At 55.0% G+C, this 12,918-nt stretch overlaps 1 protein-coding gene across 6 annotated transcripts in view; it reads right to left on the reverse strand.

Annotated features, from left to right (window-relative positions):
• Positions 1-381: 381 nt before the first annotated feature.
• The window catches only part of Ptpru (protein tyrosine phosphatase receptor type U), a 76,051-nt gene continuing 63,514 nt past the window's right edge, over positions 382-12,918 (reverse strand). For 4 of the 6 annotated variants that reach the window (XM_028887587.1, XM_028887584.2, XM_028887585.1 and 1 more), the window contains 12 exons: positions 12,293-12,329; positions 11,548-11,645; positions 11,343-11,459; positions 10,539-10,693; positions 9,169-9,304; positions 8,573-8,722; positions 6,269-6,442; positions 4,598-4,738; positions 3,429-3,554; positions 3,141-3,298; positions 1,628-1,763; positions 382-1,443 (listed from right to left, as the gene is read on the reverse strand). In XM_028887587.1, the coding sequence (XP_028743420.1) occupies positions 1,381-1,443; positions 1,628-1,763; positions 3,141-3,298; positions 3,429-3,554; positions 4,598-4,738; positions 6,269-6,442; positions 8,573-8,722; positions 9,169-9,304; positions 10,539-10,693; positions 11,343-11,459; positions 11,548-11,645; positions 12,293-12,329 (1,491 nt within the window). In that variant the 3' untranslated portion in view covers positions 382-1,380. The remainder of the gene's footprint in view (positions 1,444-1,627; positions 1,764-3,140; positions 3,299-3,428; positions 3,555-4,597; positions 4,739-6,268; positions 6,443-8,572; positions 8,723-9,168; positions 9,305-10,538; positions 10,694-11,342; positions 11,460-11,547; positions 11,646-12,292; positions 12,330-12,918) is intronic. The other 2 variants (XM_028887588.2, XM_037202984.1) reach the window with 1 other exon arrangement.

A 12,918-nucleotide genomic window follows, 5' to 3' on the forward strand; every position in this document is an offset into this window, starting at 1 on the left:
TTCCCTGAGTTCCTGCCTTGGCTTGATTTCAATGATAGACTGCAACCTATAAGACGAAATAAACGCTTTTGGCCATGATGTTTATCATAGTAACAGAAGCCAAACTAGAGCACTCACTACGGTGGACCGTAGCCTTGAACTGTAACCCAGAACGACCCCTCCCTCCCTTGAGCGGCTTTTGACAGAAACTGTGTTGCAGGAATGAGGTAAGTACCTAATACTGGGTGAAGGCAACAGGACCAACGTCCCCTGGAACTACCTCTGTGGAGGGACTCTGAGTGACGCCCTGGTCCACATCTCTGCTGTCTGGTGGACAGAAAAACCAAGCCACGCTGCACCAGGAGGCTGGGAAGGGAGCAAGTCACACACAGAGCCACTGACTGGCATTCAGAGAGCACGTTTATTTACAAAGCGCTTTACAAACATTACCTTACACCTCCCCACAGCCCCCTGTGAGGTAGGTCAGTAGTCATATCTACAGTTTACAGATGGGGAAATTGAGGCACGAAATGGGGGTGTGGCCTACCCCATTATAAAGAGAACTTCCCACCCTCCCATCAAAAAAGAACGAAATAACAACGGAAAGGTACTGGTCCTCCATCCCATAGCACCCTTCTTCTTCTGAACTCTAGAACCGTCACCAGCCCTGCACTACCCTGCCTCAACCCAGCGGCAGCCTCACCAAGAGCCACAGGGACCTCAACCCCGGGGGCTGTGATTCAGCCTTGTGGATTGTCACAGGCCCAAGCTGAGCAGGACTGAGCCGCGGAGGCCCGAAGGCTAGGGAAGAGGGAGCCGAGGTGATAGTCTGCATACACCGGGCCAGGCAGGGATGGAGCCCAGGAGGGAGGCACAGGTCCTGTTGCAGGAATCTCAGAAGCAGAAGTAGGGAGCGCGTGAGCAGAGCACCCCTGAGTCTGCAGGGGCGGTGGGATGGAGAACAGAGCTGCAGGCAGGTCAGCGTGTCGCACTGGCAAGCCCAGTGAGCCCCACCCTGAGCAGAAGGGGCCACACTGGGTGCCAACCTGGGACACTCCCTCTGCAGGCCCCCATTCATTTCTTGCCAAGGACTGGAATGGAGTGGAGGGGCCTGGCCTGAGGTCCCCCCCGGTCCTGGTTGTTCTGGCCAGTGTCACTGTCCCAGGCTTCTCTGCACAGGCCTGCAGGGCCCTCCGGAGCTGAGGCTGACTACAGTCTTGCAAAGCTCCTCCTTGGCCTGCAGCCTGCCCACGGGGGCCACCAAGATAGTGCAGCGCCCACTCCAGTGTTCTCCCTGTGGAATTATGGCTGAGCAAAGTCGGGGGCACAGGCCCTCCTCACCAGTCTGGGATGATGGGCCATGCCCTGGGTGCTCAGTGGGTGCCCCCAGCCAGGCGCCTGCTATCTCAACTCGAGAGCCTCCAGGTACTCCAGGGCCACGTCGTAGCAGAAGTGGTATTGATCCTGGGGAAAGAGGGCACCTTGAGCTCTGACCACCCTCTGGAGAAAGGGGGACATGAAGATGATAGTCTAACAACCCAGGACTAGAACAGAGGCTCAAAGTTAGGGACCAGACAGGAGTGCGTGGGAACCCGCTGGGGCTTGGAGGGGGAGCCGAAGTGGCTGTGCTTGGGACATGGCTCCTCACCATGGTCTCCACCATATTGGGCTTGTAGTTCCGAAGCGTTTTGGCAGCAAAGAAAACGTCCACCAGGCTGTGACAGCGGATCATCTCCAAGACGGTGGCACAGGCGCAGAAGGTGCCACTACGGCCACCCCCATTTCTAAAGGAGACACAGGAAAGGTTTGGGGCAGGACCTGGGAACCCAAGAAGGGTGAGGTGGGGGAGCAAGGCAATCAAAAGGCAGGGGCAAGGACAGAGAGGTCAAAGGTAAAGAAAACACTCAAGAGCCACGGAGGGTGGGCTAGGGAGTTGTGGGGTGAGAAGTGGGACCCAGAAGGGAGCCCTAGGACCAGAAGGTAAAAAGACAGTTCAGGGTTGAGAATGCTATCCAAAGCAGCACATCGTGTCAGAAGATATCCTCAAAAAAGATTGGCCTGTAGACTAGAGAAAAGATCCAGCCACACTTCAAGAGAAAGTGACTGAAAAGGGAAGCCACAGAGGCAAGCAAGCCCCAGAGCAAGATGGGAAGACCACCCAGACCAACAATGCAGATAACCAAGCCAACACAGGCACCGAGCGAGCCCAGCCTGCAGCCACCAGGGATCCTCCCCTCCTCTTGCCCCTGTTCCCATGACCCGACACGAGCCTCCTGGGAAATGGGAGACTATCCACCCCTTGGCCTCCCGCTGCAGGACTCTCTCACTAGAACTAAAGGTAAGTAAGTCCTCAGAGGACAGGGCCCGAGCTGGCACTGGGAGGCTCCCAAAGTGAGAGAAGCATGAAAAAGAGGTGACTGTGCCCAGACATGGGAGAAAACATGCATTTCTGAGCAGAGGTGCATATAAATGAATGAACGAGTGGGATATAAACTGCAGAAAGAGAGTGCTGCAGGTGTGCATGCAGAAACACAGACGAGAATCCCACATGCTGCATGGAGCCGCCAAGGTGGCTCAGGGGGGAGGGTGCTCGCCACCAAGACGATGACCTGAGTTCAGTCCCCAGGGCCCGCACGGTGGAAGAAAAGAGCAGACTCCAGCAAGTTGTCCTCTGGCCTCCATACACACAGTCACACATAAACACATACCTGAGCACATGTGCATACGCACACACACACATTAAATAAGTGTGATTTTTTTAAAGGTTTTAAAGCATGCTACCTGGAGCCAGCAAGATGCCTCAGGGGGTAAAGGCACTTGACACGAAAGCCTGGTGACGTGGGTTTGAGTCCCAGAGCCCAAGTAAAGGCAGAAACTGAGAACCGACTCCACAAAGTTGTCCTCCGACCTCCAGACATGGGCTGTGCCGTGTGCATACCCACACATCACACACACACACACACGCACGCACGCACGCACGCACGCACGCACATACAAATGAAAAACAAATTTAGGTATGCTATAATCTCACGGAGTGAGGAATTCTGACAAGATTCTCATCAAACTCAGCTGGTTGGAGAGACCAGGCCACAGCCCCTGGAGGCTGGATTCCTCTGTGCTCGCCTTGAGGGACTCACCCCCCCCTACCAGGGAGCACTCACAGACAGTGCACCACGGTGCGCCCGTCCCCACTCTCCGACTGCCACTTGTCCACCTCAGCCAACAGGTGCAGGAAGGCCTTCCTGGAGTCGGGCGTGTCCCGGTAAGCAGACCAGCGCAGGAACTGGAAGTGCCGCACCAGCAGGTGGCCCTCCTGCAGCTAGGGACACAGCAGCCAGGCAGAGAAACATGAGGTGAACGAGCCCTTGATGACCTTGAGAGGGTCACCCAAGGCAGCCCTGGCCACCACCCAGATTCTCACCCTTGGGTTCGTTCCTCAGGACACTCACCCGAGAAGTGTTCTGCACCCGGAACACTCGGGCCACCAAATCCTCATTTGCTGTGCCAGACACAAACTCCACCTCCATGAGGCCGTACTGCTGCCGGCCGGGCTCCGGCCAGTACTGCAGGCAGGGCTGGGGCACAGAGAGAAAGCTGAGTAGAGCAAGGTCAGTCCCCCATGGCTGGGGGATGTTCTGCATCTTAAATGTGTTGCTCTGATTGGTTAATAAATAAAACACTGATTGGCCAGTAGCCAGGCAGGAAGTACAGGCGGGACAAGGAGAGAGGAGAATTCTGGGAAGTGGAAGGCTGAGGCAGGGGGACGCTGCCAGCTACCGCCGCCATGAGTACCAACATGTAAGATACTGGTAAGCCATGAGCCATGTGGCAAGGTATAGATTTATAGAAATGGGTTAATTTAAGATGTAAGAACTAGATAGTTAGATGCCTGAGCCATTAGGCCAAACAGCTTAAATAATATAAGCGTCTGTGTGTTTTATAAGTGGGCTCTGGGACTGCTGGGGCTTGGCGGGTCCCGGAGAGAAACTCTCCAGCTACGCCCCACCCCAATGCCAGCTCTGGGGGTTCCACCATGGCTCAGGGCCTGGCTCCAGATTCCCCAGCGGCACACCTATCTCCCCACCACTCACCTATCAGAACACAAGGAAACTGCCCAGTACGTTGGCCCATTCAGAGTGGTCACGGCAGACTTCACAGAGTGCCATGATCCCCACGGCTATGTGGATGGAAACCTCCACTCTAACATGCAAACCACATCCCACACACATGGACTCCTGCATCATCTCACCTTCCTTCCTCTGAGAAGAAGCAGGGATAACCCCACCCACCCCAAACCTTGGAGAAAGCACCTCCTCTCTGGGGGTCCTAATTCTTTTCCCCCTCTGAAGCCTCTCTCTATCCAGAGGCCACTGTCAACTGTAAAGGAGACCAAGTGTGCACAACGGTCCTTAGCTTACAGCAGATGCTCACAAAAAAAAGGAGCGAGTTGGTTCTGTCTGAAAGGCTTGTTTATAGATTAGGAAACCAAGGTCGTGGGGGGGGGTGCGGGGATGTGACTCTTCTAACACCACAGAACAAACTGACATCAGAGCTGGACTCCTGCTCTTGACTTTGGGGACAGTGGCTGTAAGTGCCCTGAGGCCCTGGCCAGGCTCACCCAGGCGGAGTTGGACTGGTTGAGCTGATTGAGCATGACAATGGAGGTACACCCATAGTCGTAGACCAACCGCCAGAAGTCCGGTGTGGTACTCTGCAGGGGGTGCAGGGTCACGATGAAGGCTGCACTCCGTGTGTAGCTCTGCAGGGGGGAAACGGCACTCAGCGGGCCCCTCTGATGGCTCTGACCAGAACCTCCAAAAAGCTAACAGCTAGACATGGGTGACCAGAGGCTTTCCTGCAGACTGGACCACCCCAAACAGACTCCAGCCGACTCCTTCCCGCAGACAAACCCACCGGCATCTAAGAATCAGTCCTCTTGGATGCCAGGCCCACAACACAAGGCTGGAATCAGGTATCCGAGGCCTGAGGGGCCAAGGCTGCTCTGCAGCTTCTTCCCCCAGCAGCCCATCCCCACCCATGACCTTCCCTAACTAGACACCCCAGAGCCATCTCTCCAGCCCCCAGGATGTAGATAGCACACCAAGGTGAAGTCGGGGATAGAAGGGAGGTCATGAAACCCTAAGCTTCCCTTCTAAACTATGATGCTCCCTGGGGTCCTTCGGCAGACGTCACTTAAGTGAGCCAGTGGGCACGTGTACATGCACACACATGGATGGGCTAAGTGATGGTGACTGGGAGCCTCTCCCGTGTGTCTCACTGCAGGGACAGGGCTTCAGCTCCCACCAAGAAGCCCACAGGCGCCACCAGGAGTCCCCCTCGCTGGAGAACATCCACCGCACCTTGTGCTGTCCTGCTGTGGAGGTTCAGAGCCATGAACCAGGCCACGAAAAGCCTACCTCCCTCAGAACAACTTGGGGGGCCTCTCTCCACCCTCGGTGGAGGCCTTCAGTTGTGCTGGGCCTGGCCTGGCTCCTCTCACTTCTTCCTCCCCTGTCATTCACTGAGTTTGACTCTTTCTCTTATCAATACCTGTTTTCAGTGCCTTGCTCCTCGTCCCCCATGACGGTCTGTCCCTGATGTGTCTAGGAGGGCAAGTCAGCCTGGCAGAGGGCCCAAGACACACACAGCTTATGTGGCTATGGAGGTAAAGCCACGTTCTCCCCCTTTTCTAAAACATGTGTTCTCGTCTGTCTGCCTCCTGTACTTCTCTCTCAGCTGGCTTTAAGAGGGGAGAGGGACAGGAGTGATACTCCTAGACTCTTCTTCTCAGGGGGTGTCATCCCAGTCCCCAAGCCACAGCACCCATGTCCTGTTCTGCTTGCATTGCCCAGTAAAGAGGGTGAAGTCCCTTGGACCAGGGACAAGGGGCGAATCTGTTAAATGGTTCCTGTACCCTCAGATCACAATTAGATAAGGACCAGGGGTCAAATCACTACCCCAGGACAGGTCCTGGAGCTGGGTACACACCCATCACCTCAGAAGAGACTCCTCTAGCTCTAAATATCAGGTTATCAAGTCCTGACCCCAAATCCTCAGGGATCCCCAGTCCATGTCACCCTACCCCAGGCGTCGCTGGGGCTGATCCTGGAGACGACCCTGCCTGACTCCACCACGCAGATCCGCACTAAAGATGACTATAATACCAGAAGGGGGTAAGAGGGTCTCCCATGGGCCTGCCTCATGGAATGGGCATTGAGGAGGGGATCTCCCTCTAGACTCTGCTCCATTGACTCCTGGCCCTCCCAGGATGGGGAGCTCAGGCTCTCACGTCGGTCAGGGCCGCGTTGATGTAGTTGTTGGGGTCTCCGTCAGTGGAGATAAGGAAGGGCAGGCAGCGGTCCGGGGGCAGCACATCCATGCTGCGGTTCTTGTCTCTGTTCCTGGGCAGCAGAGCGATGCTGCACTCCTCCACGTCCAGCGGCGGCGTGACCGAGTTCAGCGTCTGCAGAGAGGGAAGTGAGGACAGAGCCTCGCCAGGGCTCTCGGGGCCTCCTCACAACTCCGCAAAGGACTTCAGGGTAGATAATTAACTCTGTGTTGTGAACGGAGAAACTGAGGCCCAGAGAGAAAGAAGTTAGGGAGCCAAGCTGCCTATCACCAGGCCATGGAAGGCCTAGACTGAGCTTTGGGATGACTGTCTGTCACCCTGAGCCAGTGTGGCCTTGGATAAGTGACTTATTTTTGGGAATGTGATACACCTTTTTCACAGAGCATCTGGAGATCAAGAGATCTCAAAAATGAGATCATGCCAGGCACTGAGCAGAGCCTGATGGACCCAGGGCTCGGTGTGTAGCAAGCCCAGAGAGGATCATCATTAGCTTGTCAAGCCTGAACCCCACCTCTTCCCTAGAGCTGACCCCAGACATGAGGCAGAAGCCTTGGTCACAGCTCTGTCTAGACAGAATGTAATCCTGAGCACCTGGCACAGGTCCTAGCCAGGGCTATGACATCTCTACACCTTCAGGCTTCATGTACCAGAGTCTCAGTTTCTTTCTTATTCTTGGGGATTCCTCCCAGGATCCTGAGTCTGTCATCCCCAAAGCTGATACCCCTCTCCAGGAATCACCAGTCACATTTCCCAGGTTACCCTACACTGGCTCCAGAACACCCCAACTGGCAGTGCCACGTGGCTAAGGGAACATAGGAACGCTGAGTGGAGGGAACCCCTGGGTCTCTGGCACCCAGACATCAGCAGATTCCTCTAGAGAGCAGCCTGCAGCATGGTAAACCTCACCCCACCCAAAACAGACCACCAGAGCCTGGGTCTAGCAAGAGGATCCCAGTTCAATCCCAGACCACATTTAAAAATATAAAAAGAAAGCTAAACATGGTGGCCCAAACTTGTCATCCCAGTAAGGGAAGAAGGAGACAGGCAGGCCCCCCAGAACCCCCAGGACTCACTGGCTGGCCAGCCTGGGTTACTTGGCAAGTTACAGACCCTTGAAAGACCTTGTCACAAAAAAGAAGGCAGACAGTACCTGAGGAACAGCACTTGTCCTCAGCCACCACCCCCCCGGTGCACACCTATAATCACAGCACCAGGAAAGTAAAGGCAGAAGAAGTATCAGGAACTCAAGGTCATCCCTGTCTACACCACAAGTTCAGGACCAGGCTGGGCTACATAAGACACTGTCTCAGGAACAAAACAAACCAGCCAACAAAAACAGCCGAACCGAGAATGGGCAGAGACCAAGTGTGGCATCATCATTTGCGTCCCTGGATCCAGCTGTAACTGATGGCACCTTCACACCTGGCAGTGGCTGCAGCCCCTGCGCTAGTTCCCTCAGGACACCAGGAGACTCCTGACGGCTACACACCTGCAGGGCCATGGGGACTTCCTTTCTTTCCTAGCTGCCAAAACGAGAGCTTGGAGAGGTGAGCGGACTTGTCCAGGCTCCTCACAGCTGCTCCAGGCAAGCCAGGATCTGAACCCACATTTATCTGACCCCAAAAGCCTGGGGTCACAACTGCTCTAACGCGTGCTTCGCTGTCTCAGAGTCCTTTCCAGTCACCCGACTCTGTCCCTTCAGCTGGGTCTCAGGTCAGTCCTTCCTGACTGGCCCTTGACAGCTCTAGTCCTGAGGACCTCCCAGTGCACACTCACACACACCACACTACACACACACACTCACACACCCCACACCTATATACACCCCACTCCTACGCACACACACCCAACTCCTATATACACACTCATACACCCCACACTACACACACACACTCACATACCCCACACCTATGTACACCCCACTCCTACGCACACACACCCAACTCCTATATATACACTCAAACACCCCACACCTATACACAAACACACATACATACTCACATATCACACATCTATATGTATACACATTCACACACCCTGCACGAACCCACACACACACACCCAAACACACACGCATACCTAACTCTTCTATACACATTCACCCCACTCATTCACATGTATATGTATATGTATGTATGTGTATCCATGCCCTGTATACACATACCCAACTTGACACATACACCCTACACACCACATGTTATGCATACACTCACACACCCCACATCTATACACACATTCCCCTACCTGGAATTCTTCCCGAAGCTGGGAAGAGTTACTCTGAGGGTCAATTCGGATCATCTCCCTGTAGGTGGCCTTGAACTCATTGACAGGGATGGTGGTCTCCCCACACAGGCAGGCCTCCAGGATTGCATCATGGATGAAGATGTATTGTTCCTGGAACAAGAGATGAGAATGTAAGAATGAGGAGGGGACTGGAAGCTGACCTCTACGGAGAATGAAGAAGAAACAAGGCCATGGCTGAAGCCAGGGTGCTCAGCTGAGTCCAGCAGATCATCTGAGTGATGAGGGACAGTCCCAGATCCCAGTGAGGACACTAACCCTGGTACATGTGACTCTGGAGCTCGCTGCCATCTGACTCACCTGACATAACACAGTGAAGTGAGAGGTCTGGAAAGAACTACGAGCCCCCTCCCCTCCCCTCCCCACCCCAACTCTCCACCCCACTCCCACCCCCAACCACCACTGCCATGTTTGAGATGGGCCTGGGGAAGGAAGGGCCTAGGATGCCCTAAAGACACATTACTCCAGTTCTAAGCTCCATGATAGAGACCCTGAGACCTAGATGGAGGGGAGAGGTCGGGGACATGGCTGGTCCTAACCTCAGTCTGGATCATGTTGACCCGCCGGGAACAGAGGGTTTTCACGCAGTTGTAAATGTCCACGACGCCTTCACACTCCGCCATGTCCAGCATCACGTCCAGGACGATGTAGCAGCCTGTGCGGCCAGTGCCTGCACTGAGGGTAAGAGAAAGCCAGTGCCACATCAGGGGCCGGGACTCGAGATCAGGGAGCAGAAAGGAAGTGGGAGACCAGGGTTATAGCGATATAACTTAGGGGTTGGGGCCACTCCAACAAGGAAGGTGGAGCTGGAGTTCCATATGACCTGGCAGAGGACACAGTTGGGAGCATAGAGCAAGGCCTGGGAAAGGAAAGGACAGAAAGAAGGATGAGAGAACATGGAAGTGAGGCTGGTTCACCTTAGCAGCCAAGACTCAGGGAGAGGGGTGGAGGTGAAGCTTGGGGTTCAATCTAAGAACACATGTTCCCCTTGGATATCGCAGGCTCCTGCATAGCCTTCAAAACCCCACACACTCATACCCATCCATATCCCCAGTGGAGCTTCTAACACTTCCAGACACACGGCTCTCTTCCAAACTCTCAGAGCAATATGGCTAGCTTCTGTTAAAACACTTGCTACATGGTCCCTATTTATGTGGCCAGCTGCCTAACTCTACCTGGAGCCCAGTGAGAGCAGGAAGGGATGCCCCAGCTTGGAAGACGACATCATCAAAGCATTACGGAGGACTATACGGCTCAAATCACACAAGCGCTTTGGAAGACCTGAGTGGCAGATCTCCCAAGGCTGGGATTACAAGCACATGCCCCGACACCCAGCTTTTTACGTAGGAGCTGGGGATCAAACTCAGGTCCTCCAGCTTGCATAGTGTGCAAACACTTCAGTCAGCCATCTCTCACCCCCACACTCTGTTCCTCAGTCTGAGAAGATAACACTCATGGCTCAGTTAGTGAACTGTCCGTTAGTGAACCGTCAGTTGTGGGCACACTCACTGTTCGCAATATAAATTATACTTGACAGACTTTCTCTATCAGTTGGAATTCCTTTTAGAAGGTGCTATCTTAATGACCTCTGAAGAGAGAGGAAGAGAAAGAAACAGAAAGAAAGAGAAAGACCGAGACGAGCCAGGGGGCTGTAGGGCAAGGGACATCAGCCATGTGGCATTTGATGAGTTGGTAAGAATTCCGGCGGAGGAGCCAGGATGAACCACAGGGGCTGTAGGCTTGAAGGCTCCAGGACTCCTCAGCTCTGGTAAAGGGGCTCCGTGGGGTGCTTGCGGAGTCATCCTCTCCTATCCTCTGTCTCCAGGCAGGCTGACCTTGAACCTGCCCCACTCCGGCCCAGCTCTCCCCCAGCCTTGGCCCCTCTCCCTGGGATCTCCAGGGCTCCCACCTGCAGTGGATGACAATGGGCCCAGCATCCGGTGGAGTGGAAGCCTTCACACGCCGGATGAAGGCCAGCAGCCCCGTGGCATGGTAAGGGACGCCATGCTCGGGCCACGCTGTGAAGTGGAACTGGCGGACCTCGTGCCGGGTTGAGTAGCCTCTCTGTGGAAACCACAGGGGCGACAGTCAGTTGCCAGCAGCACCCACTGGACACCTGCTGTGTGCCAAGCCTGCTTACTCCTCATGGGCAAGGTAAGTATCCACATCCATTGTACAGGTGGGGAAATAAGGCCCGGTGCGGACAATCCCCTCTGCCGAGGCTGAACAGGCACACACTCTGTGTTTGGACTGAGTCCACCCAGTGCTTAAAGCTCTGCTGTCCCGCACCCACCTTGTCCCTGGGCTGCCGTGTAAACAGAAGAGCCCTGTGACTCAGGAGTCGTCACGCTTGCCTGGCAAGCTCTTTAACCTGACATCTTGCCTCCTCTGAGGATTTTACAGAAAAACTAAGTGGGAACCTAGACCCTGATGCATGAGGAAACCCTCTGACCCTCACTTTTCTCATCCTCCTAGGGCTAAGGCAATGCATGTAAGAGGCTCAGCACAGGGTCCCACTCAGCAAGGAACCACACAGAACGGTCATCACATCCTCTTCATATCAGATGCCTGCTGGAGTCTAGCGGGAACAGCCACCATCCCATCCCTCGGCCATGCTCCCAGCAAGTTAGAAGGGCTCCCTGGCTTCTTCCCTCAGGCTTCCTAGGCTCGGGCATTGTAGGCTCTACATGGAAGAGCTGTAGGGGAGACTCACCCGCTCCAAGGCAAAGGTGCGCACCACATACTCAGCCAGAGTCTCTGTCTTGACCAGCGTGATCTTGATGTCCCCGTACATGTCTGAATCTTCAGGCCAGTAGCGAGAGCACTTTACCTGCGCCCCCCCATAACACAGGCTTCAGCGTGCTCTTAGCACCCATGGGGCCCACCCTGCCCCCAGCCCATCCCCCAGTCCCGCTTACCCTGCCCACCTCTACCAGCTTGGTGATCATGACGATGCTTGCACACTGTTCCTGCCACACCATGCGCCAGAAATCGTAGATCATCTCAGGCTTCGGCCCTGGGGGCACAGAGGATGCCTGTCCCTGAGCAAGGTCCCCTCCCCCCACGGCCAACACACCATGATGCCCAGTGACACCATCCCTTGCTGGGAGGCTCCCAGGACCCAACCCCAATGGGGACTTTTCACTCACCCCAATATACCCCACCAACCACAGCTCCATCCATGCCTGCAGGGCCCTGGGGTGGGCAGTAGTAGCAAGGCAGAGCCAGGCTGGAGAGCTTGGTGTGCTGAGTAAGACCTACTGAGCCATGTGGATGGTAGACCCTTGGTCCATGGGGCAAACCTCCCAGAAAGGTGGACAGAGAGGTAGCAGCAGAAAAGAAAGAAGACTAGAGGGGACCCGGGTGGCCAGTTGGACCAAGATGCATGCTCCGTGACAGTGAGTACAGCCCCAGCCCTTACACATGCGTTACCAGAGACACACACACAGCCAGGTTACTGGGGAGGGACAGATCCTATCAGGAGGCACAGACAGACAGATAAGGACTGAGGTTAGATGCAAGAGATCCCCAGGCAGGTAGTGGGGGCAGGGAGACAGACAGACAGGGAGGCAGACAGGGGGCTGAGCAGATCAGCAGGGGAGGCAGGCAGGCAGCAGGCATTCCAGATCACGGGAGGGCACCGCAGGCTGAGGGACCAGGTACCTTGAGTGGCTATGAAGTGATTTGACCTGTGGTATCCCTGCAACAGAAGAGGCTGAGGTGAACGCCAAGGGGACGACTTCTGTTCCCTCACACTGCCCCCCATCACCCTCCTTCCAGGAGCAGCACCCTCCAGAAACTCCCAGCTTCATGTTTCTGGATGAGGGTGACCTTGTCCTCCCAGTCCCAAAGCAGAGACAAGGGAAGCTAAGCCACCAAGGTCTTGCTGCGGAACCCTACGGAGGGTGCTCCTCTCTGAGCCCAGCAAGTCTCCCCATCCTCAAAGCAGGAGAGTGATCTCTTAATAACACGGCTGCAGTTTGGAGACAAAGGAAGCCCAGGATGATGCTGCCCTGTTCCCAGAGTCCCAGAAACATAATCCACCCTGGACTCCAGATGTGGAGAACCCGTGGTTGGCAGAATCCCCAGTTTCGGTCACAGCATTCAGAATGGAGAATACCCTTCCCAAGGACCTCAGCTACCCAGAGCTTGGGGGGGGGGAAAGTCTTAAGGAGGGCTTCAAGTTGAAAGCAAAGGACCTTAGATACAATTTTAAAATCTGTTTTTACTGATGACGTGGAACTTTCCAGAGTCATGGTGATGGTCCCCACACTGTCTGAACACTACCA

This window comes from Peromyscus leucopus, chromosome 2, assembly GCF_004664715.2.
Source record: "Peromyscus leucopus breed LL Stock chromosome 2, UCI_PerLeu_2.1, whole genome shotgun sequence".
NCBI classification, from domain to species: Eukaryota; Metazoa; Chordata; class Mammalia; order Rodentia; family Cricetidae; genus Peromyscus; species Peromyscus leucopus.